The sequence below is a fragment of the Drosophila melanogaster genome, chromosome 2R (genome assembly GCF_000001215.4).
Source record: "Drosophila melanogaster chromosome 2R".
Taxonomy (NCBI): Eukaryota; Metazoa; Arthropoda; class Insecta; order Diptera; family Drosophilidae; genus Drosophila; species Drosophila melanogaster.
In genome coordinates, this window is record NT_033778.4 from 13,637,718 (window position 1) to 13,665,013 (window position 27,296).

The 27,296-nt window shown below is 43.7% G+C and overlaps 2 protein-coding genes across 3 annotated transcripts in view; one reads left to right on the top strand and one right to left on the bottom strand.

Moving 5' to 3' along the window:
• The window catches only part of tei (teiresias), a 126,324-nt gene that overhangs the window by 14,674 nt on the left and 84,354 nt on the right, over positions 1 to 27,296 (top strand). The window contains exons 2-3 of one of the 2 annotated variants that reach the window (NM_079007.4): positions 6,005 to 6,103; positions 16,567 to 16,737. In NM_079007.4, coding sequence (NP_523731.2) covers positions 16,680 to 16,737 — 58 coding nt within the window. In that variant the 5' untranslated portion in view covers positions 6,005 to 6,103; positions 16,567 to 16,679. The remainder of the gene's footprint in view (positions 1 to 6,004; positions 6,104 to 16,566; positions 16,738 to 27,296) is intronic. The other variant, NM_001299462.1, reaches the window with a different exon arrangement.
• CG6209 (uncharacterized protein) lies at positions 23,778 to 25,881 on the bottom strand. Its single transcript, NM_137050.1, has one exon. It carries the CDS (start codon positions 25,779 to 25,781, stop codon positions 23,958 to 23,960), a length of 1,824 nt encoding a protein of 607 aa, NP_610894.1. The 5' UTR covers positions 25,782 to 25,881; the 3' UTR covers positions 23,778 to 23,957.

The following is a 27,296-nucleotide window of genomic DNA, read 5'->3' on the forward strand; positions in this document are numbered from 1 at the left end:
TTTCTTGTCATATTTTCAATTTGTGTCGCCTCGCATTGGTACGAAGGGAAAACGGTTGTAGGTGTCGGGATTCTCGGCTGCTTTATGGCCCCGGTTGACAATTGCAATAAAAATGTTGCCAGGGATTATAACAAGCGTATAATGTCATGCCACGCCCCCCATTTTTCTCAATTTTCCTCAATTTTTCCAAACCCCGCCCCCCCCCCCACTGTCGAGGTCAGTGGGCAAGTGCAGCATCGAGTTTCACCTGCTTTTCCTTTTCACTCTCGCTCTGTTTCGGCTTTTCTTTCCCGCTTTGCCATGTCATGTGCAAAATGTCAATTGTGCTTAAGGGCAAAGGTATTTGATTTCAGTTTTAGTGTTTGTGGAGGACTTGAATCACTGCCTCTCACTCGCTCCTCTTCGTATCTCCCTCGCTCTCGCCATTTCTCTATCTCTCTCTCTCTCTTTTGGACATTGTCAAGCGTTGATGCATGAGATTTGTGAAACCATTTTTGCTGGCTTGGCCCAAGCACGAAAAGTATCTTACGGATGCCGAATGAGCGGGGCTGAGTTTCGGATTAACATTTTTGTTTACCCAAAGCAAATTGTGTATTTTTAGAGCATGTTTGAGCTACAAAAAGCAAACATGGTTTGCTTATAAAGGGGATACTCTGGCGAGGCTCTGTTATTAATTAAACATATGGGCTATGAAATTAACTAATGAAGTTAGAACTGAGATGCAAGGGTAAAAATGATTTGATGAAATGCATTTGTACATAAAGAATACATACAACAATAAAAAGATTTCCCCTGCTTTAAATACGTTATATTTTATGTTTTTTTTGCTGACAATTAATTGCTTAAGCTTTTCTTCCCTAATAGAATTTTCCCTAATATTAATTACTTCGTTTTCTTAAAATTACAAGCACCATTTCAATAAAGAATCTATACGAAGAACCCAACTCCTAACATTGACAGCCACAAAAATCGAAACTCAACTGGCGGATAATAAACAGCTCATAGCTAAATGAACTTTTTTGTTTTCTGCTGCCAGCCAAATGAGGGAAAATTCCAAGAGCTTTTCATTTAGGCCAAATGAAGGCCGCTTGTATGCCGGCAATGAACAGCGGCGAAATGCGAAAAAAAATTAACAAGCCACGCACAAAATTAGAAACGTGCGTGCAACACAGACCGCAGGAGGGGTGGTGGGGGGTATGGTGTTGGTGAAACGAAGGGGTTGAGCGGGCGAAATGTGGGTGGTTGGGTGCTACGACTAACAGAAAGACAGAAAGACAGACAGACAACTAAGCGCCATGTTTAGCCCGGCCAATACAATTACGCTGGCCATAACCCTTTCGGCGTGTAATACGCACGTAGTGACCAACCAACCGCCCCAAGCCCGCTGAACAGCCCCCACACACACACACACCCACTCCCCCCCCACCATTGCCAACGGCGGTCAAACACACATACACACACACACAATACGTGGTCAAATAAATTGACGCCAGCGACGACGCACCACAAAATTCAATTACACGTACAACTCGTGTATTGCAGTCCCTGTTTTTCTTCTTTTTTTATTCTGTCGAATATTGAGTCCGGCATTTGACGCCACCAATCCGGATTCTGGACTCATGACTTTGATTTTTTTTTCCATTTATTGGACGCAACCATTACCCACATCCTCACCCACTTGAGCCCCAATCGCAGGTTGGCCAAAACTCTCAAGTTGAGCTTGCAACTTCAAGTTGAAGGGCTCAACTCAACTTAACCCTCGGCTGGACCACCGTGGGCGCATTGACCCCGGTAATGGGATTATGGCCCAAGCAGTTTTAGCCAACTGTTCCTCCGCTTCTATGTTGTATGCTGCGAGTGTTTGGTATTTTCTATTTGGGCTTTGTTTGGCCAGCAGTGGGCAAATCCAGTTATTAATATTTTATGCGTTTCTTTCTATTGCCGTTCGCAATATCCCTTCAAACGCTGTCCGCTTAGTTGGGCTTATGGTCGGTGGTAGTGTGTTGTGTGTAGTTGTTGTGGCTATGCCAGCCGATAAAAAGGGTTTCGGTCGGGCTTAAAGCCCACACTCACACTAACACTAACACTAACACTCAGACTGAGACTAACAAACTCATGGGAAAACGCTTATGGAATCAGTGCATGCGCTTCAATTGCTCTCGACTCCATTATCCAGTTAGACACACACACTCAATTTCCAAACCGACTAGTCCGTTGGCCTTAGGGGCTAACGAGTTATAAATATATATTTTTTATTTTTCTCCCCTTTTGTTTTGTTCTGGCTTAGATATTTAGTCGAAATACGGCTGCGAAAACAATGTGCGAAAATTGATTTATTATTTGGATACTGGATTTACGCATTTCACTTGCTGGCACTTGAAACAGTGCAAAATAAATGTAATCGCTACATAATAAAGTTGCCAAATCAAACTACTACTACGGGCGATTTTTTTGAAAAGAATAGCAGTATTTTTTAATATAGTTGCTGTAATGAATATGGCTCTATATGAAACCCCACTTGCTTTCAATTTATTTTATTTATTTTTTTTCTATTTTCTAGTTGCAAGTAAAGAGTTCGCAATTTAACTTGCCCTATTGGCTTTAAAAATGTATCGATTACAAAGGGGAAAGCACAAGTGTCAGAAGACCTAAAACTATTTCCATATAAATATTTATTTTCGTCGAACAAACAACACAAGCTTATTTGCCGAAACAATTTTATTTCGCCAACCGTGTGTTTCGATGGGACTAACGAACTCCAAATTAATGCTGTTTGGCTATTTACTTTACATTTAAGAGGCATTTTAATGTTTGCCGGGCTTAAGTAAATTTACAGTCCGTAAGGGAGTGGCAAACACTGAGCTGCATAAGTCTGCGTACGTCTGCCCCGGGCGTGTCATAAAACGCAGTTGTAAAAAATATATATTTCATTTGCTGCCAAATGAAAAATCTCTGGCACAGATGCCATTTTCCCGGGGCAACAATTCAATTTCACAATTTTATACGCCAAGTACGCAACGAAATGTACAAAATACGAAATATTTTAATTGGAAAAACTACAATTGGTTATCTAAATAAATGTGCCACAGTGCCATTGCTATAAAGTATGCCACACGATATTGTATGTATGTATATGCCTTAACAACAAAGGACAATGATGGCCAATTTATGTGAGTTTCATTCGCTTTTTCCAATTTTGTAGACGCCAATCAATGGCAAATTATACGAATCCAAGTGGTGAGGTTGGCCCAAAAGCCAAACAATCGCCTAGGGAAAATTGCGGGCCCTGCGCTCGCCACTCCCAAAGCAATTTAAATAGGAAACCAATTAAATTTAAACACAAAAAAAAAAGAAAAAAGGTAAACAATAGCGCACTGACCAGAACTTTTACGGGGGAAGCAGCCATAGCAGTGCATTCAATTGCATTTGCGTGTCATTTTGTTTGTATTTTCTATTTGTCCGGCGAGGGCCTTTGTTTGATTGTTTGCCTTGGTGGCCAAAACAGTGTGGTTTGGGCCATTGGTAGGCACTTTGAGCCATCGAATGGTTTGCATTTCACGGATTTCAGCGCCAGCTTGATTATACACAGTCGATTCAGATTCACATTCACATTCACATTCAGATTCAGCTGATGTGATTTGGTTTGGTTTGGCTTTCCGCACCGACGACTAGTGGGTCTAAAGTTCGCAGACTCCTTTTTTTTGAGTGCGGGGGGGGGCGAGATTGGACAGGGTGACCTCCATCTGCTGCCACCATAAATTAATGGCTAAAAAGGCAGGCGCACTAGACTATAATTTCCATTTGGCAAAAGTATGCCAACAAACCAAAACAGAAAGCCAAACACATGCCAGGCCAAAAATGCAAAAGGAAAGCTAACAGCTAGCAGTTAGAAAAAAAGCAACAGAGAACCGAGGCGAAAAAAACACTGAAATCGTTGTCGAGCCATTGCTAATGGAACATATTTGCGTTGAAAAGGGTTTTCCAGCCATGTCTCCATGTGTGCGACTGTGTGTGTGCGTGTGTGTGTGTGCGTTTTGGCCTGAACTGTTGGCAAAACAATAACAAACAAAAAGGGGACGGAGTTGTACTGGCAAAAAACTATGCGTCGCATTCCGCATGAATAAACCCAAAGCTGAGCCACACAAAATACAGAAAAAAAAACAAAAAAAAAAAAAGGTTGAAGGGGGAGGGGGGTGGTAAAAATGTAGAAAGAATGAGGGAGAGCATTTCGAGGCATTCATAAAAATGTCGCAAAAACAAAACGCAGCTGAAAATAAAAAGAACTTTATGTGTCATTCATTCAAAACCATGTGAAAAGGCATCAGCAGCAGAGCAGAGGAGAGCGTATTGTGAGATCCCCATATAACGTATACGTACGTATATGGCATCCCCGGATCCCTGAATCCTCGGATCCCCGAATCCCCGGATACGGTTCCAAAGTAGCCGCTGTTGAGCGAGTTCAGCGACATAAAAATTGTGTGACAACCAGGAATTCCCACGGCTGGGGCGGACAATAGTGTGAAAAAAGTACGCATGTCCTGTGGTTATTGTTATCCTAGTCACTGACAATAGAATTTTTAATAAATTAAAAAGTGTTTGCAGTCTGGACGGTCGTATTTTAATTTTCGAGTGCGGCCGCTCACAAAAGTATGCAATAATAAATTGATATTCCATTTGCATGCGCATTCCCCTTATCCTGCTTTTTTTTTTCTTTTATGGTTGCCGCGCTGTTTGCGGTTGGTTTGAAGAGTTTTTCGCCGAAAATTGTTTGCCATAAATAATATGTTCAAACACGTTTGCCTGTGTCTGGCATCCGCCCAGAAAATAATGAATTAGAGCCGCTGTGTCACTTACACAGTCATGCAAAAGTGCTGGCTGGTGACAGATGGGTTCACTTTTCCCAGTAACCTTTTGTAGCATTTAAATAGGTCAGTTCTAATGTGGAAAATACACCAGAAATTAGCCCAAACGAATTTGATAGCCTGGCCTACTAATTTATATAGGTTGAATATTGCACTAGCGATTCAAGATTTTCAATATAACCATGTTCCAAATATATTGAGTGGTAGATAAAATTTTATTGGCATCTGCTTAAATGAAATAAATCTTGTTGATCTTAGATTTTGATTCCGCATATGTTGTTGTTTCGCAACCGTATAGTGTTTATTATTTTAAGGATTTTCCCTTATTGTGTGATTTTTATCTGGATCATTTTCCCGCCGTAAAGCTCTGCTAATGTATTTCAATTAAGCCACTCATTGCCAGCTGCAGACCATCAAATGGCTTTATGCAGCAACATTATTGCACTCGCATTGCGACATCAATATTTGTATAATTTTTAATGTTTTCGACTGCAATCGGATTGCTGGCGAAATGCGAAATGGAGCTCTGCCATGGCATATAATTGGGATTTTGGTAAAGTCGAAAACAAATACAATTTGTCTTATGTAAACAACAAGCAAACGCGCTGCAATCACAGCAACAAACAGCGGCAGTGGTGGGCAAACGGCAAACAACGTGTCGTATGCGCAATCAACGACGGCATTTATTTAAATATTAAAATCAGAGCATCGCCAACGAAAACTATGACATCAAAATAAATGCAAACGCACGTGTGTCCATAGGAACGTGTATATGAATGGATGCTACCTGTGTTTTGGGCAACTGTCCATGTGTCGGTATTACGAGTTGGGTACGGTACGCTATTCAGACGACGAATTCACGCCATTTTCAACACGTGATTTTCACACCGCATCAGTGGCAAAAACAAATCCATGCACACACATTCACAACATGTCGACTGTTTTCGCATGTATTGACGCGCTTAATTAATCATTTAAGCCTTTCGCTGTGGACCCGACACAACCGGAAAAACACTAACGACGATAGCAAAGCGCCGAAAGTGCTGTCGTTGAACGTGTTTGTTGTTTAAGTAGATGCAAAAATAAATTATAAATTATACAAAGCCTGCTACTAATGACATATTATCATTTTATCGTTTCAGGTGAGTGATTATCGTGATGACAGTTGGATTCGACGGCCGAAGGATAGATCAAAATGAGATTTCTACCAGCTGATTGGAATTAGAAGCTTTATTGACTTGGTATTGATTTAAAATACGCATGTTTTCTATTTGGAATTTAATCTATCAATATAATAAATAATTAGTTGTCATTAGAAATAACGGGGTCATTTCTAAACAGCTCATAAGTGATTTTGCATACTTCCTTTGCAATCTCATTAGCATTATGTGTGTGTGTTCTGTTGGTACTGATTTGTCGTCGTGCTGTATATTCTCTTATCTTAATTAGCCAATCAGCTAACCAATCTAAACGCCGTGTCAGCGATTGCCGGCGCCACCTTGATAACATTGTCACCTAATTAACATGGCACTCGCACTTGACCTGACCCAGGCACGCAATGTTCCGCATACGCCCCGTGGGCCCTCACAGAAAAGCAAAACGACATAGCATTTATGGTGCTAAATTGTAAATTATACAGGCAGCGGCAACTAGAAATGAACATGCGCCCAGGTTAACTGCTGGGGAACTTGGCTAACAGAACCGGAAACGGAAGTCGCCTGTCATGGCGGCGCAGAAGGAGAACAGTACAGAAGTGGGTGGAGCTACGGGAGGAGAGGGTCACCCACCCAGCCATCCAGCCAGCCAGCCTGTTGCCTGTTGTATGCCATTTAAATATGTCATAATTTCATTTATGTGCTCTCACACTCACACGCAAAAGTCAGACATGTCATGTACACATACTTGGTGTGAGTGTGTGCCTGTGTGTTTTGGGTTATTTTTATGGCATGCACGAAATGTTGTTGAAACACCTGTCGCCATTTGCCGCATGCTAGCCAACTTTCTTTCGGCTGATGAGACGTCATATTTCCGAGGCCCCCAACTGAGGCAAACAATATTAGCAGGGCGATGGGCTTCTGGGATACTTTGATACTGGGCCTGGCTTTCGAATTATTTTGTAAATTAGGGTGGCAGGGCATTGTATACTCGACTCGCCTGGTTTGCTGTTTTTTTCACTGCCTTACAACCGCATGGCTGCAAATTATTTAATTAAGTGGCACTCACCTCGCTAATTGTTTAATTACGGCCGCACATGTTGGGTGTTTGTGTAGTTCAGCTCGGTGCAGGCAGCATTTTGCTTGGCAACTTTCAGCAAACTGCTATAATTGACAGCTCCAACCAACGACGACGTCGCAACCGCCGACCCCACTTCCGCCCATCCATCACGATGGCCTCGTGTTTCCGGTTTTCCCTTCAGCGAGTAGTTTGTCTTGGTTGCGGCAAGCGGTAATTGCCACGCCGCTAAGTAGGCAGCGAATTTCTTTACGGGATGCTAACAAGTTGCATAACTTATGCAGACGTTTTTGCGAAGATTTAAGACCAACAAGGCAGGGCCTCTTTGTAAATAATAAATAGCTGTTAGGCTGAAAAGCTACAAAATGGGATATGTCAATGCGCCAAGCTAAAGTTTAGAGAGATCTTTATTTGAAGTGTGTAAAAGTATGCAGTACTTTTTGAATTTAATACATTTATCTTCCAAATCAATAAGTAAAGAACTGAGTTTTAAGTTCTATTGAGTTTCTATATCTATTGAATTCAAAGCACATCAGTTTCTATAACAGCGTTGACCAGTTATGCCCACATCGTGTAACAAAATTGTGCGACCACCTAATTGATTTGGACGCTGTCGAAAATCGAATTTTGCATTTTTCTCGTATTGCCAAGCAATTAAAATGAATGCCTCATTTTGGTGGCATCGTTTTTGTGGGTCGTTTAATTAGCAAAGGCATAAATTAGTTGCATGCTGCGCGGGCGAGAGAGCTCGATTTATTGATGTGTGCGGGCATTTAAAATTATGCAAAATGCAATTTTATCTAATTAAAATGGACACGGTCGTAGCGGGACGATCTCCTACAGCGACTAAGCCTTTAATGAGCTTATATTTATAATTTTCTGCGCGCTGACCTCCGCTGGGAATGTGTGTGTGTGTGTGTGAGTGAGTTGGTATATGTGTGTTTTTGTGGGGCTGTATGTGTGTGTGTGTGTGTGGGTGTGCGAGTGTGGAGTGCATAATTCGTGGCACAGTTTTGGGCGCGCTTTGCTTTTAATTAACCTCGATGGCGGGTTAAACGCTTCGACATGGCCACGAAAAGAAATACCCACATAAATAAATTCACGTGGCTCGCTGGCTATATTTCCATTTGGCACGCCACACAAGCGCTTTGAACAAAAAAAAAAAGGATAAATACAAAATTTGTCTCTGTTGTCCCCTTTTGAGCTGCGTTCGTGTTTCCAGTCCGCCTTTTTTGCGACCTGATCCACTTAAGTTTATTAAAAAGCTTGCTAACTGAAATTCAGACTCGGTTTCCCGGGACTTAAGCTTTCAAGTGAAAGGTGTCTCATATTACTTATCCAAATAAATGACGCAACAATCCAACGTTTGGACAGAGGACAAGTAAGGTGAGGCAAGTTAAAGATAGCTCTACAAACACATTATCCTGTATTTAAACTATATTTTCTACTCTATGTAGTTCTTAGGTAACAAATTTGCAGAATTCACTTTCATAACACCTGGTATAACAATTTATTTTGAATTTACATAGTCTGATTTTAGATTCGTTTTCTTTGCGCGCAGCTTGTTGCTTTTTTTTCCTCAAATTCCTGGGATATTTTTTCACCTCCTGAATTCTATCTCCTTTGGCCATAAGCAATTTGCGTTGATATAGAATTTCCGGTATGGCGCGTAGATATGCGAATGAAATGCTTTTTTAAATGTTTGTCGCTTCGATGTCGCCTGGCGATTCGTGCCACATGCAAGCAAGTGTCCCTGCCCCTCTTCCTTTGCCATTCACTCACCGTTTGCCCCCTCGCTTGCACCCATCCACCCATACCCATTGCCATACTTATTTTGCTGGTGACTTTTTGGCTTTCATCTTTGCCGTGTCTCCGTCTCACCTTTTTCGCCATGTGTTTTGTTTGGCACGCAAACTTTGCCGCTCGTATCGAGGGTCATGTTTCATGTGGCTTCCGCTCTGCGCCTGTATGTGTGTGTAGGTGAGCAGGTGTTTGTGTTACCTACTTCCAGGCGGGTCAGCAGCTGTATGTGTGTGTGTGTGTGTGTGTGCTTGCGTGCTGGGCTCCAAGTTGGTCGTGTTCCACCGAAATTTATGACGACAATCGTGTCTATCTGACGGTCTGTTTGTTTTGCCCTGTTGCCTCTAAGCGTTTGACTGATAAAAATCACACTTTAATCATGGAATGCCACCGGTTCATTTTGCATGCACAAAAAATGAAGTAACAAATTAGAATTTATTACTACTCAAGTAGCGTACATTTGAATCTTGAGATCTCTAAATAGAGCAAGAAGCTCTTCCCAATCTGATTGTATTTGCAGAGTTCAGTGACCTGGAAAGTCACACTGTGCCAAAAAAAAGTGCAGTTCGCCCAAAATGCTCAATGCCTAATGCCCAAAAATGACCCAGTCACTCCATCTCAATTTCTCGAGGGGCGGCCACCCATAATCGAAGCCCAAATTAGAAATTCTTGTTGCACGCCAAAAGGGGCCAAATTCCGTAGCATGCATTTGGCCTCGTTTTCATTGCATTCCGCCTGATATCGCGGCCAGCGCCTAAGAGTGCCCTCCGGCAAATTTAATGCACCCACACATTCGGATTCGCATCCACTCCACTCACTTCCAGCGAAATGCAGACAGCGGGCGGCTTCATCATTCTGCGTCCATTAAATCGGTTGAACTCAGCCGCTGAGTGGTTATTGATTAATCGCCAGTCGGGACTTTCCCGCCGAGAGCTTTTCCGGCCTGTCTCCGTCTCTGTTCCCCTCTCACTAGCCGCCCCTGACCCCACGACCCCCAAACCCTTCGACCCCGCGCCCAATCATAACCCCCCTTCTTGTGTGTGAATTCAAGTGTGCACGGAAGCGCTGATAGCTGATGTTGGCATGTGGGCTTTAAGCCAGCACTTAAGTTAACCCATTAACGTCAGATGTGCTGGGCGCCACAAAAAAGTTCCTCAAAAATGCTTTTATATCGCGGAAAAGACACAAATTGCAGAATCGAGTGGAATGGCGCGAGGTATTTAAACTACTATTAAATAGTTATGTGAAATTAAGAGCATGCAACAATGCTGCAAATAAGTTGCTCAACTATTGCGAAAGTAGTTTGGCTAGTTGTTAACTGGTAAAGGATATCTGAAAATCGAGTATTATACTCATTGATTGCTCTGTTTGCTATGACCCAATTTGCAATATAACCTACGACCTAATGACATTTCTTCAGTCGCCCATCAAAAGCTAATCCTATTAAGTGACTTGAAAGTTTAATAGCAACAGTTGTTGCATAATTTAAAAGGCAATTGTTGCAAAAACTCGCCATGCATGCGCCGGATATGAATTCATATTGCTTTTCGTTTATTTTCGACAATTGGCTTCGGCGCTCATCGATTCATTACATTTGGTTTTCCACCACTTTCCACTGCTTTTTCCCCGCACGTTAGCCAACAAAATAAATGCGAAATTTCCGCGTTTGTTCGCATGCACATTTTCGATGGCTGGCAATCAACGGGTTGCGGATTCTGCAACTAAAACTATGCACCATGCATTTTTCACCAGCCGCAGAACAATGATTGCCATTGTTCGCCGAGGGCCGAGTTGTTTTGTTGATTTACTACTGACCCGATTTTCGGCCTTGTCAACACAATGGCCTAGTGACTAGCTGGGAATTTGTCGCCGCTGCCCAGCTATGTGAAACTAATAGTTGCATTCTGGCGCGCAAACGGGCTAACTCACACCCCCCTCCCCACACACACATACACAAAAAGCGGCAACATCATCGACGGGCATAACTTCAGGCGCCACATATGCAGGCCATTGTTGCGGGGCGCAAAGAGGCATGCAACAGACGTGCCACGCCCCCGCCGCCCTTAAAGTTGCAGGAAAATGCCTAAAGTTATGCACTGCAATTTTTTGTGCCACGTCGTTTTTTGCACACACACACACACAACGGCGGCGAAAAAATGTTCGCCTGGGATTTTCCTTTTTGTTTCCTCGCAGTTTCCCCACAGTTTTCCCCCACTTTTCCTGGCCGCTCCAAATTGTTGCATATTTTGCGGCACATGTGTTGCCGTAATTTGGTTTACATGCCCACGACTTGACAGGCGGCGGCAGGAAAACTGTGGAAAAGGCGATGACGAGAAAATGTTGGCGTTGTGCAAGTTTCATTTAAGCTTTTCCAGCACTTTTTTTTCCAGCTGCGTTCCTGTGTTGCCACTTTTAAGCCAAAGCGAATCCAATGATCTCCTTGGCTTTTCATCGAATTGTGTCAATTTATGTTGCGATATTCCCAGTGGCTATTGCTTTTATTTCTCGTCTAATACAAACTTTTGCCTGCAGTTTCGTAGCCTTTGCATTCTGTGATTTTTCATTGTGTCAGTCACTGACACACACACACACTCTCACCCTCTTATTGAAGGTCCTTCAGTTGCCTCTTGTGTGATATTGAGTGCACTTTGTCAAAAGTTATTTTGCAACATTTGCTATTATGCGCTCGATAACAATTTTATAACATTTTCTCCCAGTCACCGTTTGCCCCTTCACCACTCCCCTCTAGCCCAGCTCATTCAGCTCGTTTTTTGCGTTTCGCAATTTATTGTGTTACATATATTATTATTGTGTACTGAAAAATGCATTTTTCATGACATAACAACGACCCGTTTGGCATTGGCAGCCCGAATTGGGTTGCCAGCCGCCCATTTCCCATTTTCCATTTCCCAAACACCGCACTCCACACTCCATGCAGCATCCACATATACCAATATATACCATATAGCATTCTCCCGGCGATGGGCAAAGTTTTGGGTTGAAAAATGGCTCTTGGCCTGGGATCGGGATGCTGGGCACTGGCAGGTCTTCCCGCTCCACGAGATGCGTATAAATTGTTTGCGACAGTAATTGGAACACAATGTTAAAGCATGAAATTTTAATTTGATTTCCGATCGAGCCCTTCGAGTTTATTCAGCCTTGCGCCCCCCGTCCACAAAAAAGTTGGCCCACATTGAAGTTTGCAGTTGAAGTTGAGTCGTTAAGTGAAGTTGATATGGATTGAATGCATAAATATGAAGCAAGATATTCGTGTATCCATCCAGTGGCATCAACGGCTGCCTTAACAATTTATTGAACATTTAAGTGCCTTTTTTTTATACGGCTCAATTACCTACTGAGCGTTTACGTGGCAGCAATTTGTTGCATTATGTACTTTGAAGCATTTCAAGAGATAGAAACTGATAGTTTGAAGAAGTCTTAACTTACAAATTATGGAGTTCAGTTGCATCTTTGAGCTTGTTAATTAAGCTGTAAACTTGATGATTATATGCTGAAATGCAGTATCAATGGCTTTACTATTCTTGTGTAACTCTTTGTTAAGTATTTATAGCAATTTAAAATGGACATCATTCTAAATATTTCATTCATTTTCTTTGGTTTTTTGCCATTTTTTTTGTATTTTTGTTTTACTACTGGACAAACTTGTCTGCAACTAGTTGTTGACATCAATTTAACCGCCTGATGGTGTTTTTTTTTGACTCTTCTCTGGCTTCCGTCTGCGGAATGGCCTTCCCCTCCATATGGCATCGGTTGAATGGGGCTTCTCTGGCACTCCACTCCAATCCACTCCGCCGTAATCGAATGGCATTCTCCGAGACACAGTCCAGTTTCCAGGTAACCCACATAGCAACCTGCCAGTTGCCAGTTGCCAGTTACCAGCCATTGGCCATTGTCTTGACTTGGCCTGTCTGTCGATTTGACCTGGCATTCAGGCGTCTTTGTTCTGGGTCATTCGTCGTTGAAATTAAAGCTGATACTGCGTTCTTGCAAAATTTCTAACGTCATAATCCCATTAATTACACATTCGATTTTAAACATTAGATGCCAGTAAGCCGCTCAGCATTATCAATCAAATGCTAAGACTTGCTTATCGATTGCACATGCGAAAAGTTCAAAAATTCGATTAAAAGCCAGGAAGCCTATAAAAGCCCAAATAGCAGCAACAAAGAAATTCGCATCATTAATTTTTTGCTCGAAGAATTTATCGCCTATGATTATAAAACAAAACAAAAAAACACATGCAAAGGACAAAAGGGAAACATGTGGAAAGCCATTTCTAACTTTCTTTCCCTTGCGAAAAACTGTGGGGTGGGGGGCTCGTTTTTCGCCTACCAATCATTATTCAATATGTTGACTTTTGTGCTTTCCACATTTGTTTCGCTCCAAGCCACATAAGTCATGTTGTCGCTGGGCTGGGTGGAAAATGCGGAAAATGGGGAAAATGTGTGGAGTGGGGCATGCAAAAGACAAAGAAAAATTTGTTCAAGTGGCTCGAGAGAAGGGAAAGCGCAGCGCGTCGATGTGGAAATTGTGATAGTGAAAGGAGGATGAGGGTAGCTAAACTCCCACCCCATCCATCCATTCAGAAACTCACCATTTTCCACCCGAACAATGAACTGTGCGGCAACAGTGTCGAAGTTGTTTAACTTTGCATTTGTCCGGGTCCCAGGATCCCGACATAGCTCTCCCCCTTATCCTGCCATTATCCTGAGCAGCAGCTTAGTGTAGCCTTTGATTAGGGCCACCTACAAGTGTCAGCTGGTCGAGTGAAAAGGATCCAGGTGTCGATGCTGCTCAGGTGGGAAATCAGAAAAAAAAACTTTAACTGGCAATTTAAAGGTGTTTTCCTTTTTGGTTTGATTTGAGGCATGCAAATGGAAATCACCATAAATCGGAATAATCCGCAATAATGGAATGCATTAGATTCGGTTGATGTTTGCCCAGCGCAAATGCAATTAAAAGTTTCGAAATTAAAAGCAAATACAACGGCCGAAAAATTTAATTACGCATATTAATTCAGCCATGGCGAAATGAAAAATTAAGACTATTCTCCCGCCGCTCTGTTAATCCTTATTTATTTTCAGCTCTTCCCACTGGCAATTCATTTGCCATCAATAAAGCAAATGGAAATGGAGATGGCAATGAAAATGGCAATGGGAAGTGTGCCACATTGTTTTATTGTTTTTCACCCGTCAATTATTGGGCGAAACTTGTCAATGAAAATGATTTTTCAAGACGGCCAGCTGCGAAATGAAATAAAAATTCAAGCTGCAAATGAACTTGCCAATTGATGGTCGAGTTTTCGTTTACGGTTTTGTAAATTTAATTTGCGTTTACCCAACTGGATTCGTTTGGCACTCGCATCTATTGCCTGATGTTTTGCGGTTAACCAGAAATGTTCGTCTGTAACACATTTGCAGTTTTACAAAGCTCGACGAAATGATTTCATCCGAATTTCCCAGCCCTCGTCGACCTCTGCTGACCGTCTAACAATTTCCCGGGATCGTTTGCATTGTTGCGGTAAATTGGTAAAATTTACATACCATTGGCTTTTATTGTTTATGTATCGCTGGCATCATCATGAGCTTGCTTGATGATAGCTTTAAAATTGCGGCGATTAAAATGTCAGTTGTTGTAGCCACTCCACTCTTTCGGATTTGCTTTTACTTTAATTGGTTTGCTCAGCTCTCAAAATAACACTTATTATTGACATTTTCTAATTATTCAACTGTTTAGCAGTGCTTTCGTTTCGCACGATTATTGATTTGTTCAGTGAACTGAAAGCCAGTCAATGGACTTACATTGCTTGCTGGTCTGGGCCTTAAAGAAAAGTTGAGGAATTAAACTTGAAAATTTATAAATCGACCCATAAACAGGATAATGAAGTGCGAAATAGGTGGAAATATCGGAGCTTTTACTTAAAATTTAGAATAATTATTAATGTCTTAAAATCGCATGTAAAGGTACCTTGAAGTAACCATATTTTAATGTGGTGTTTAAGGGTTTTAAGAAATATATATTTCTTGATTTTGTGCATATACTTTCGTTTTCTTCGCCTTATGCTCGACCACTTTAAAGCCCATAAACCAAGGGGCACTTCACATTTTGACCATAAATAAGAGAGCGCACCGGCATTTAAGTATTTCGCTCGAAAAAATGTGCGGAAAATGGAAAACTACTGGCTGCGCCCGCTCGACAGCACCTGGCTTTAATGGGTTTTACCCACCATATGCTTGATTTATGCGGCAAAGAAAAGTCGAAAGGAAATCTTCGATGCATCTGCTGTTTGTCCGATAACTCGGCTACCAGCCGCCTTTTGGCCAAACTTCGAGCTTCTGTTAACATAGAATCGTCATGTAATAGTTTGTCACTGGATTTCGTTGTTGGTTCGGCATAATGACAGCTGTGCGACATGTCATGGGGTATCGGGCGGGATAGCAGAATACCAGGATAACAGAAATTCGAGGAGCAGTGGGGGCGTCGGCCATATGCAGAGTCACATATTGATGATGTGCGTCAAATGTCGCTGCTGTTGCTGTCAATTTTGTGGGCCACAATGGCGGGGGAGTCCCCCTTTATCCGCACCACTTGTTTGCCAGTGTTTTCCCCCCATGGCAGCGGTTGCTCCATTTATGTTGCCCAGGGGTCAGGGGTCAGGGGTCAACTGCTGTTGCTGCATCTATCTATTGTAGCAGTTGATGTTGTTGCTGCAGCTTGTTTGACAAATTGATCGCGTGATATGTTTGCCCAATGCTGTCATTGTTGTGCCATAGTGGCCGCATAGTTGTTGCACCCATTGTTTGCTGCCGCACATGCTTATATTCGAAGTTGCATTAGTTTACACTACACTGCATAGAGTGGTCCACACCCAGTGCATCTCGTATGTACATACATGCATGCATTCTGTGCTCGAAATTGCTTTTGATGTAAATCGAATCCTTTGTGTCCGGCAAATAGCAAAAGCCGAGATGTAACAACTCCAAATTGGTAAGCCCTTGTTGGACAACTTTGTAACGTACTTTTGATTGGGCTCAGCTCAGGACATTCTACATCTTCATTCCTTTGCCAGATTTCACATATGCATAATCGAGAAGCGTCGTCCTCCATCATTCGTTGGTTATGAGTGAAGGGGCGAGTCCTTCGCATTCTGCGAGTCCTCGGAGTCCTGGCAACGTCAATTCGTTAACAGCTCCGTCAGCTTTGCTGCTAATTTTGTTTGCCTTGTGTCGCTACCCAGAAAACCCGGGCATCCATAGTCACAGTGCTGGTTGAAAGTATGTGCACGCTTTGTGGAGTCCGAGTGGTACGTTCATCCCCACATACTCACTCCCTCCCCCCCCCACCACCCCTCACTAGTCGTTGTCGTCTGTCTTTGTTTGCCCTGCACTCCAAACACTGCAGACAAAATGCTGTCGAAAATGTTGCCGCCTGATGTCTCTATATACAGCAGCAGCTCTATACAGCAGCGTTCTACTCCATCCAGTTAATCCGCCTAACGTTATGCAACAAAGTTTTTGTGGAAAATTAATTAATTTCATGTGCAAACAGTTGTTAGATTTTTCGTTTTCACCTCTCTTACTACGCTCAACTGTTTAATTGGCTTAAAAACATTTTTGCTGCTCTCTATTCTAATTAAATCTCCGCTTTGCAGATTCCTCTACAAATAGTACACATGTGCCAACCCAAAAGCTGAGCGGTTTCGGACGGAATAAACGTCAAACAGGAAAATCCATACCATCGAATCCTTGGATAAGTGATGAAGTCATGAGACCGACATTCGATCGACGCCTCTGGATATTATTGTTCATTATTTCAGTACAATGTAAGTAGCCAACAGCCGAAAAAACTATGCCAAAAAAATCCCCCTTACACATATGCTTTTTATGCCCCTGCGAGTGAGCATGTGTGTGTGTGTGTGTGTGGATGTCTGAGCAGGATGTGGAAATGAATGGACCAAGTGGCCTCAGCAGGCCAAGGAGCTCATATATTGCCGAGGAAACAGAGAATGGACCACTTTGTATGCCGGCAACGTGTGAAAAATAGTTCACAGATAATCGCAGTCAGGCAGGTCACATTATTTATGCGCCAGCACACCAGCTCCACCACATCCTCGTGCCCATCCTCGGGATCCGCTTCCCATACCCCTTATCAGCTTGATATTCTATGCCACATGCAGCAAACAAAGCCATTTCTTTTATTTGATGTGCGTTTTGGGGGGCCAAAATGGAGGAACGAAGCCGAAGAAAGCTGACCCTGGGCGTTTTCCAGTTTTTTTTTTTTTTTTTGCTTCTGGCATCATACAGGTCCAAAAACTGGACAGAAAACAGGTCCTGCATATCAATGACAATGGTTCCTATATAAGCGAAAATCATGCCCCCACCTCTCTAATGCAATGAGTAATATGCCATTGTCAATGTCTATTAGGGACACGCGGCGTATGAGTAATATGCGATTTTGTGATTTATTTTCAGAGGGTCGCTTCCCATTTTTTTGCTAAACTGTTTCAATGCTGAAATCACAATTTTTGTGGAATCTATCCGCGTAGAAGCATATATTTGGCTTTCTGGTAATGGGAAAATAGTAATTACCTTTCTAATGGAGTTTCGAAACAATAAGAATCAAGGAAAGACGATTGTGATTACCATTAACTTTGCTTTTAAATAAAAAACCACCTACTAAATTGGAGGTAATGATATGGTAACCATTCATTCCAGCAGATAAATCTAGTCAAATCAGAAATGTATTAGTTCATTCGAACAAATGTTATGCCATGCAATCAGCATTTGATTTCGGCATGCGACATTTATGACTCTAATCAAAACGAGAGGAAATCCCCAACAAATCCCCAACAAGCTGTCGCATTCGATACAAATTTTTATTGAGTATTCCCAACCGCTCACAACTTCATTCAGCACGGGGTCACTTCAAGGTTGCAATCAGCACTGCAAACAGAGGGCAAAAACCGAAAGCTGAAGTGGAAATTCAAGCACTCCCCCGCTGCAAAAGCGAAGAAAATGCCCGGCATTTTTTCCGACAGTTCGCGCACACAGGCACACACACTCACACAGCGAACGGAACGGAACGGAAACGGAAATGCGCGTTCAAGAATTTTAATCTGCATGCGCAATTTCGCGTGTGAGCTGTATGCCAAAAATGGCGCGCACATGTCGGCCAACTGGCGACTGTGGCAGCACCCCACCCCACACAATGAACCACCCAAAAAACCGCCCAATCCACTGCATGCCCCAATGTGGTGCGCCTTGGAATTTCACGCGTTTATTTGCAAAGATTACGAAATGCGACCGGTTGCCGCTAAAGTTTTGTATGCGCTTCCTGCTGCCGGCGCTGCCTTTTCCTTCTCGTCTGGTTGTGTGCGTGGCTTTTGCTACCACGAGTTTTCCTGGATTTACCCCTCCCCCCCCACCACCACCACATCGCATCCTTTTGGCCATTTTTTGCTCTGTTTGCTTGTCCGTCCGTCCGTTCGTCCGCTTCGCTGACTTGTTATGCATGCAAAAGTCTGTGGCAAATACACAGACCCTGGGCTACAACAACAAACCGGCAGATGGGAGTGACATGCAAAATATTTTTGCATAAAAATGTTTGCCCACCAACACGGATCGGATAGGAACGGAGCGGTGAGAAGCCGAGTCCTTGCCGCATCCTGGCAGCTGCATCTTACCCCTTGGTCGGATGTGAGCCGTGGTGAGATGTTAAATTTTAAAGCATTTCAATTTCGCATTTTTGACACACGCAAGTTGAGCATGAAATTTAGCAAGATGTTCGTTAAACTATACTCTATACACATACAGCGGGCTTCGCTTGTGGCAGTTTACCTTGGATGGCAAAATGCTTTGATCGTCCTTCCCCAGGGACTTAATGTCCGGCATTTTATCTCATGTATTTGAGCGTACTGCGTTTGCTACGTGCTGGCCATGCTAAAAGGACCCTCGACTCCTTTCGGCCATGATGGCGAATACGAGGCGACAGCGGCGATGGAGCATATTTCATATTTAATAAAGTGGGTCTCATATTATTACGGGGGTCGCGCGTTGATGAAATCAGATGATGATCTGCCACATTCCGTGGATTATTGACCCGTTTCATGGGCACTTGTAGGTTATTAGTCCTGTACCATGCTGTTTTATCGTACTTTTTATTATAATATTAAATCTGCTGCCTTGGCACAGACTGTACTCACTTGGCTCCTAAATGAATACTATCCTTGATGCTGCTACAATCTCTTTAAACTTGATGCCATCATTAAATGTAAGCCGCTGGCCACTGAAACACCTTATTCAAGAGATTTATACATCCCATATAAAATACAGACCATTTGGAACTGGAATTATAGCTACATATATCTATATCTTTAAAAATACCACAATTTTGACCATGAGTTAGCCCTAATTTACTCACATCTTATCCTCTAAGACAGCTGCCATTGTTTTTGCGAAGCTGCTTTAATTCCTGGAGTGTCCGACTTTTCCAGAGCAGCGACTGAAAGCCATATTTTCTGGCCCACAAAAATCGATGGCGGAGCAGCTCTTGAGGCTCTCGAAACTGCGCCACTGATGATGTCGATGGGTGGTGGTGAAGGGGCGGCTGCCAAGTCGGCGACTTAGTTAGCCACTTTTCTTTCATGGAAAATGCGCCTTTTGTGCCCCAAGTGGCGCCCCTCCGCCACCGTCGACTTTTGTCTATTCGCTAACCAACTGCAGAGATGCCCCGCCTCGGATGCTCGGATCCCCTGGCGATCCGATGGATAGAAAGAAAAATAGAGCTGGCTGCAAGTTTATTTTAAAACTCGACTTTTGTACGCTCAAGTTTACTTTTGTGGGGAATTACTTTTCGGTTATTTTTGTGGCCCAGTCATCGCCTGTTCTCCCCCGGCTCGTGAGTATCTCTTAGCTGATTGTCTTGTTGCTTGGGTGTCGATTCACAAACTGCAGCAGTGGGCGGTTTCGATGGCCTTGCGGTGGGTGGTTGGGGGTTGGTGGTTGAGGGAGTTTATTATGTGAGCCAGTTGAAGTCGATGCTGCTGCTTGCGCAAAATGCAATTATTAAAAGTTTTTCAAGTTGTCCGCTCCTTATATATATAAATTATTTTATCTTTTTTCTTCACCGCTTTTGTCGTGCTCTCAAAATTATAGCCGGCGCCATTTTGCTGGCCATAGTTCTCGTCTTAACCTTCTACGCTGTCATTTTTTTGCTGTTTAACATGGCATAGCAAATGTAGTCCATTGAAAAGTTTCGCGTAAAGTTCGCGTCCAAAGTTTTTGTTAAAGACGTGAGTGAGAAGTGTGGCATGTAGCTCTTTAAGCCATGTTGTTTTAGCCGGAAATGGGCACGGATCGCAGAATGTGAGGCCAAAAATACCAGAAAAGCGGAAACACAGCTAACAATAAGAGCCGAAAAGGGCAGAAAACGCGAACTTCCGTTTAAAATTTCCTAACATTTCAAGCTCACCCCGCTGGGGCAAGCTAGCCCCTTCGAAAAAAAACACCCACCGAAAAAGAAAAAAAAAAAAACACCATCGTGTGGTCAACACGTAACAGACGCTCCTGGGCTTCCTCTTCCTGTCCAGACCAACCGACCGACCGACCAAAATTGGCCGCACACTAAATTGCACACCTGAGAATTAATGCGCCGGGCACTCGAAAGGCGTTTTCCGAAGCCCAAAGCCCGGCGGTGGAAATGGTCGAGGGCAAATGGGAAATGGGGAATGGTAGCAGTCGTAGCATTTGGACAACAAAAGGTGTGAAGGCCGAAAGCGTTGCAACCTGCAGTCGCAGACAAATGCAAAGTCAAATGCTTTTCGCAGACAGACGGGAAGCCCGTCCGAAGTTGTTGCAAGTTGTTGGCCAACGCCTGTGGGCCTGGTCTTCTTCTTTTGGCCAAAATCGGACAGTGGGAATACAAAGTTTGAGTACCATTCAAGGTGAGTTGCAAGCGAAGTCTGCAAACGCACTCAACATTTGCTAGCAACAATGCAGCCTTAAATAAATGCAACTCTTTGCGAAGTTCACTTACATACAGCAGATTTCAAAAAGCTGTGCAAAAATGAGATCTTTATTTTCCTTAAATTTAAATGATGGATTCAGCATTCTGTTAACAAAGGCTAAAACCAATTAACACTCCAATCTGCAGAATCGTTGTATTGTATGTACATCTTTCAGTGGACATATCTTACCGCTGTATCTCATTAAATGAAATATATATCAACACTTTTAAGTCCTGGATGTGTGCAGACTTTATTGACCAACTGTATAATGTACAATTCCCTCTGCTTTTCGACTTCTTTCGTTTTCCGAGGCTCAGACAAAGTTGCCATCCCATCCGCACGGCTTTTCTTTGGCTCGCCCTTTGCTGCTAAAAGCAAGTGAAAATAAATTAAGTGGAAGTAAGTCGTAACGAAGTGATACATAATTCTTTGTACTTTTTTGCCATTTTTTTTTTTGGCTGGTCTTGGATCCTTCATTCCCTCGATCCCCTTGACACTGTTTTCTTTGTGTGCTTTAACAATTGGGCGCCAGTTTTGCTGCACGGAGGGAAATCGAATTGCTTTAAGCTAGCTATTTTCCAAGGTCCACAACTTCAAGGATGTTAATTAGCAGCACTATTAGTTGTAGTGGAATTCCTGTGAATAGCGAGAGGCAAGTTTTGGGGGGAAAGGCTGTCGAATTTCCACCCCGGCACAAAACGGTAACCTAATATACTGTAATTTGGCTTTAATGACCCAGTCGAGAAGCCCGAAGAGGTCTTCACTCGGCGTCTAAATAGCCTAAATAACTTAATATCAACCTGAAACGCCGTGATTGAGAGGTGGCGCCCAACGAATTTCGGGCTACCTTTTTCAGCTTATTGCTACTTAACTAAGCCAACGATATCATTTTATTACACGGCTCTTGGCCAGCACTGCCAACTTGGCAAGCCGGCGATTTCACTTTCCACGGGGCATGGCTTTAACAGGACAGCCTCTCACCTTTCACGATGGCGCATCCTCCTCACCTCCCTAAGCGACCACTACCCACCCGTCTCCAACCGGTCCACGCGGAGGCCATTAACGTGTTTCGTTTCATTTAACTTTTACGCTCTGCTACCCCCCGGAGTTCCCGCTCAGCAGTACTGGTATTTAGCACAGCTCCTGGTTTTCTCCCCCTCATCATCCGTCGCCCTTCCGTTGAGTTTTTGTCCTGGGAAACGAAACTTTTACCTGCTGCACGCTTGACCCCGCAAGGACCACCTCCCCGTGGGTGGCGATGGGCGATGGGCGACGGTGGGTGGCAAGCGTTAGATGTGACCTTCGGCGCTGACAGGAGCCGTCATTAACCTTTCATGACGAGGGAACCGGAGCCGTAGCCGGAGCTCGAGAGCAACGAGAACAATCAAGCGGAACAGGTTGGTCCGCCGGAAGTTGACGGCAACGTAAACGGCAAAAATCGGTGGCAACAACAACCAAAGTGAAACCGAAACTTTGTCGAGTGTTTTTGAGACAATGTTGTCGTATGTCCCATGTTGTAGCACTGTTGTTGAACTTTGGCTGTTGGTTTTTTTGGTGTGGAGGGCAGGTTTTTAGTAGCTTTAATGCGTCTGGCATTGTGACAGTTTCTCCCCCAGGATTTTGACCCAGTTTTCATGGTACCACACTTTTGTTTAACTAACCGCATGCCACGCCCACGTCACCGCAGTTGCATATAATTTGGCAACCGCAGCCTTTCTGGTTGCCTGCTTTGCATTTGGCATTTCGGTGGATGAAATGTGTTTGGCAAACGAATTTGGGTTGTCGCAGATCGCCAAATTGGGGGCACGGAAAGAGTGTAGCACGCCCGGCCAGCTCAAAGCATATGGATCAACTTAAATATGGTGCACATGTTAGCTCCAAGGTCTCCAATTGCAGATAAAGCGAAACTGCTTTTATGCAGGCTGCACTGAAAGCAAATAGAGGAAGAACTCTAGATTTTATTGGAAGAAAAGCTGTAGAGACCCTATTCATAGAAAACCATATTCTTAGTCCGCTTTTCCCTATTTCAAATTGGGTAAATGTGTTTTGCTGCCAGCATCCCTACTTAAATTCTCAGTGCAATGTCCTGGGAAAATCCAAGGCCGCACGGACTGCACATTCCCATGCGGAAAATCGATAACCATTGCACAGGGAAACACGTGTGAAAGGACCTCCACACCGACCGAATGCCTTTCAGCGGGGCCAGGACAAAAACTGTCGCTACATAATCATAATCGTAACCATGATGAAGCAGCGTCGGTGACGACAACTACGACAATGTCGACTGGCTGCCCTCGAGTGTTTTATCCTTGACAAATCCTTGTGCAACAATCAGCAGCAACAGCAACAGCTACGGCTACAGAAACAACTACAGCAGCATCGAAAAAAAAGAGCCTTGTGGAAATGTTACAAGAGCAACGCAAACGGGTGGCAGAATCGTTGACAGTGGCAAATGCGCAGCAAAACGGCTAAATGAGGCCGAGCCTGGTTGAGGAGAAGACTCGACTGAATGAGTAAACTCCACTCGTTAGGCTCCCGTTCGCCCACTTTCCACCTCCGCCGGATGGTAGCCACAAATCGTTGCTTGAAGACGATCTCCCCGACCACCAGGGGCCTTGGCATGATGGATGACAATAAACAAGACAAGCGGGCACAATTGTTTGTCGGCCTCCTCGGCCTTCTCGGCCCACTCTTCATCATCATTGTCCTTCAGCAAGCCTGTACTTAGCGGGTCTGTTGGCATTTCCCCAACCGAACAATAGTGGTTTAGCCGTCCGATGATAAAGCCAGTCTTAAATAGCTTTAATGCTTTAGTGCTGAAAGTAACTTTAATCTGTCAATGCAAAGATACGTACTACATCTGGAATTTTGACTTTAATCGCTCACAAATTTAAATTAAGATACAACTCCAAATTTATTAGGAAAAGATAGATCATTACTTAACTTAAGTATTGAAATTACAGCTGAAATGTATAATAGGTAGGGGACTTCATCTCCCACGCCTCCGATAAGCTTTTCTTTTTTTTATTAATGGCCCACTACTTGCCTTTCTTTTCTTCGCAATTTGCCTCTGCAATCTTTTTCTTCAGCTCATTGCATCGTTTTTTGAATTCGGCTAGATCACAGTCTTTCTTCCGTTCGGATTCTGCTGTCTTTTTCTTTTTCTCGGCTTCACGTGCCTTGTTCTTCTTGGCCTCGGCACATTTCTTTTGAAGCGCGGCCTGTTCGCTTTTCGTCTTTTTCTCGGCCTCTTGAGATTTCTTCTTTTTGTCTTCCTCACACTTTTTCATAGCTGCATCGTTTGCACTATTTTTCTTACGGTCTGATTCTACGCATTTTTTTATCTCCGCCTTTTCTTCGCATTTCTTTTTAGCAGCACCTTCCTCGCATTTCTTTTTTGCTGCTGCTTCTTCGCATTTCTTTTTGGCCGCTGCCTCTTCGCATTTCTTTTTCGCCGCTGCCTCTTCGCATTTCTTTTTGGCCGCTGCCTCTTCACATTTCTTTTTCGCTTCGGCTTCCGCGCAATTCTTTTTAGCTGCTGCTTCTTTACATTTGTTTTTGGCCGCTGATTCTTGGCATTTATTTTTTGGTGCTGATTTTTCGCATTTCTTTTTGGCCGCTGCCTCTTCGCATTTCTTCTTGGCTGCTGCTTCTTCACATTTCTTCTTGGCTGCTGCTTCCTCACATTTCTTCTTGGCTGCTGCTTCCTCGCATTTCTTCTTGGCCGCTGCCTCTTCACATTTCTTCTTGGCTGCTGCTTCTTCGCATTTCTTCTTGGCTGCTGCTTCTTCGCATTTCTTTTTAGCAGCCGCTTCTTCACATTTCTTTTTAGCCTCCAATTCCTCACATTTCTTTTTAGCAGCTGCTTCTTTACATTTTTTATTGAGCTCTGCCTCCTCTTTCTTCTTGCGTTCAGCTTCCTCACGCTGCTTCTTGCACTTGCCCTTTATTTCCTTGAGCAATCGTTTTATCTCAGCTTTCTCTTTGGCCTTTTTCTTCTCAGCTTTGTTCTTTGCGCCAGTTTCGTCGTCCTCACTCGGCTTAGTGCAGTCTAGAGGCTTTCCCTCTTTCTTTTCTCTTTCCTTTCTTTTAGCCTCCTCAATCGCGATTTGTTCAGCGAACTTCTTCTGGTAGACAATCTTCTCGGCGTGAACAATACACGCCTTCTGTATGCCAGAAAGCATGCACTTTACAAGAGAATCTACAGACTTGGGATCACCCTGAGGCTTTGACTTTCTCAATTCTTCGCAGAGGGCCTTGTACTGCTTGCGCTCGCAGTCTTTCTTCTCGGAAGCTAGCATGCAACTGAACTTCAGCTCATCGACGGCTTCGTCTAGATTTGGTTCACTTTGCGATTCTGGAGGGGCTTCAGATTTTGCCGCTTTCTTCTTTTGCTCAAGTAAATGCTTTCTCTTTCTGGATATCCGTGAGCATTTCTTTTTGGGTTCCGGTTTTGGTAACGGCTGCAGTGCGCAGTTTTCATCCTCCAATTTTTTGCAATAGCAACTATCTTTATCGGCCTCTTTGCAAAACGATCGTTGTTGGTTCAGGCATATTTGATCGATGTTTCTTTTAAAAACACGGTCCTTCAGTTGGGATGCTTTGTAGATCCGATGGTGGTAGTAGAATTTTTGCGGTTCTGATTGATCAATTGCTTGATTGATCATGCAATTAGTTTTCATTCGATATTTCGAGCTTAAATCATCATATGCATCGGATTTGTGGCTAAGTATCCTTGGTTGTCCCAAGTAAACGGATACATGGTGCAAATTAGTGCGGGGCTTTAGGAACAATCGGTTCCAACTGGGCTGCTTTAGATGGTACGCGAGAGATCGTGAGAGATGGCGTCCCAAAAACACCATGACTTAAAACGGAATTGCGGAAACTTATAACATCCAATTTTGAACAGTAAGGCTTAGTAAGGCTAAAACTGAAAAGTGCAAGAGCTTACATATTAGCCTGAGACTACTTGAGTCAATTTAAAAAGAGATTTCTTCGGAACATAGAAGAGAACCCTGTGCCATCTTTATTTCGGGGTGTTCTAGCCCTTGGGGCGATTCAAGTGCCTTGGCCCAATTCTTCGCGAATGTGGGCTGAGCGATTCTGTGATTCTCCGAGGATGTTTCCCACCTGCCTGCTGGCCGACATAATAAAGCAATTAAAGTTTTACACTCCGCAGACCCATTTCACATTCGGCGCCCGCTCACATCAACAATGAAATGCGCACTTCCCACCGTGCACATGTGCGCAATTAAAATGTAAACGTGTCAAACACATGGCAGACTGCTCGGGCAGAGCTTTCGTTTAAAAATTAACAGCGACACTGCCGAACAAGTTGCAGAAATTAATGACAACATAAAGGAATTTAAATACGCAATGAGCTCACTGGGTGGGTTGGTCCTGAATTGGGCTGAGTGGGTGGCACTCGTAATTGCGGTGCAAGTTCGTAATGCCGCCGTGAGTGTGCGTGTGTGAGTGCGTGTGGCAGAAAGTTAAAGCACACTTATGTGCGACAGTGCTGCCAAGGTAGGCCAACTCGAACTCACCTGTCTGCTGTTGTCTGCTTGGCGGCGCATGAAGTGAAAATTAATTTCTAAATGCGGGAAATTAACAAATTACAAACAACGCAATGGGGGACTGTGGGTTGGCAGGTGGCGGAAGTAGACATGCCATAATTCACCGCGCATACCCACACAGAGAGAGACACACACACACACACATGGCCATGGAGGCCTCTTCTGTATAGACTGCAAAGTTCGCAGAGCAACTTCCTTATCGAGCGATGGAGTAGCGTGGGGGGGGGGGGACTGAGGAACTCCTGCAAGGTGTTGAAGCACAGGTGAGGCACATTGTCTTGCTTTTCGCCTGGAGCCGTGCCCCACACCTCCAACCCAACCGCCTACCCCGCATACTTCTGGCCGCACTTCAACTCACAAACACTGACAGTTGACAGGTTTGCTAATTTGAAGCAGTACCCCGAAAATGAAGTTAGCGTCTGTCAACGTCTTCTTCGCTGTGATAACGGCGTTTCCAACCCCAACCCCACACCAACAACCCACCCACAAACCGGAAATGCCCAGCCCACCGGCAACAACCCCTTCGTATTCACACCTTTGGTTGCCACAGACGCGCTGCGGTCGCGCTTTTAACATTTAATTAAGTTGTGCTCGATTTTATGTTCGACAAAAGTGTTTGTCTGCCGTTGGCCCCTCGATGGGATGTGTGTGTAACTATGTCGTGGTTGTGGCTCCTCTGCGTTGTTGTCATTTCTGAGGTTTGAGCAAAGATTTGAAAATGGTTGACGCCAGCAAGGAGAGCGTTTCAATGGTGCTCTTCCCAAGGCCCGCAATTCGTGGATATACCAATGTAGATCTATA

Coding starts and splice junctions, on each gene's coding strand:
- CG6209 (NM_137050.1), bottom strand. CDS start 25,781: ATGGTGTTTTTGGGACGCCATCTCTCACGATCTCTCGCGTACCATCTA.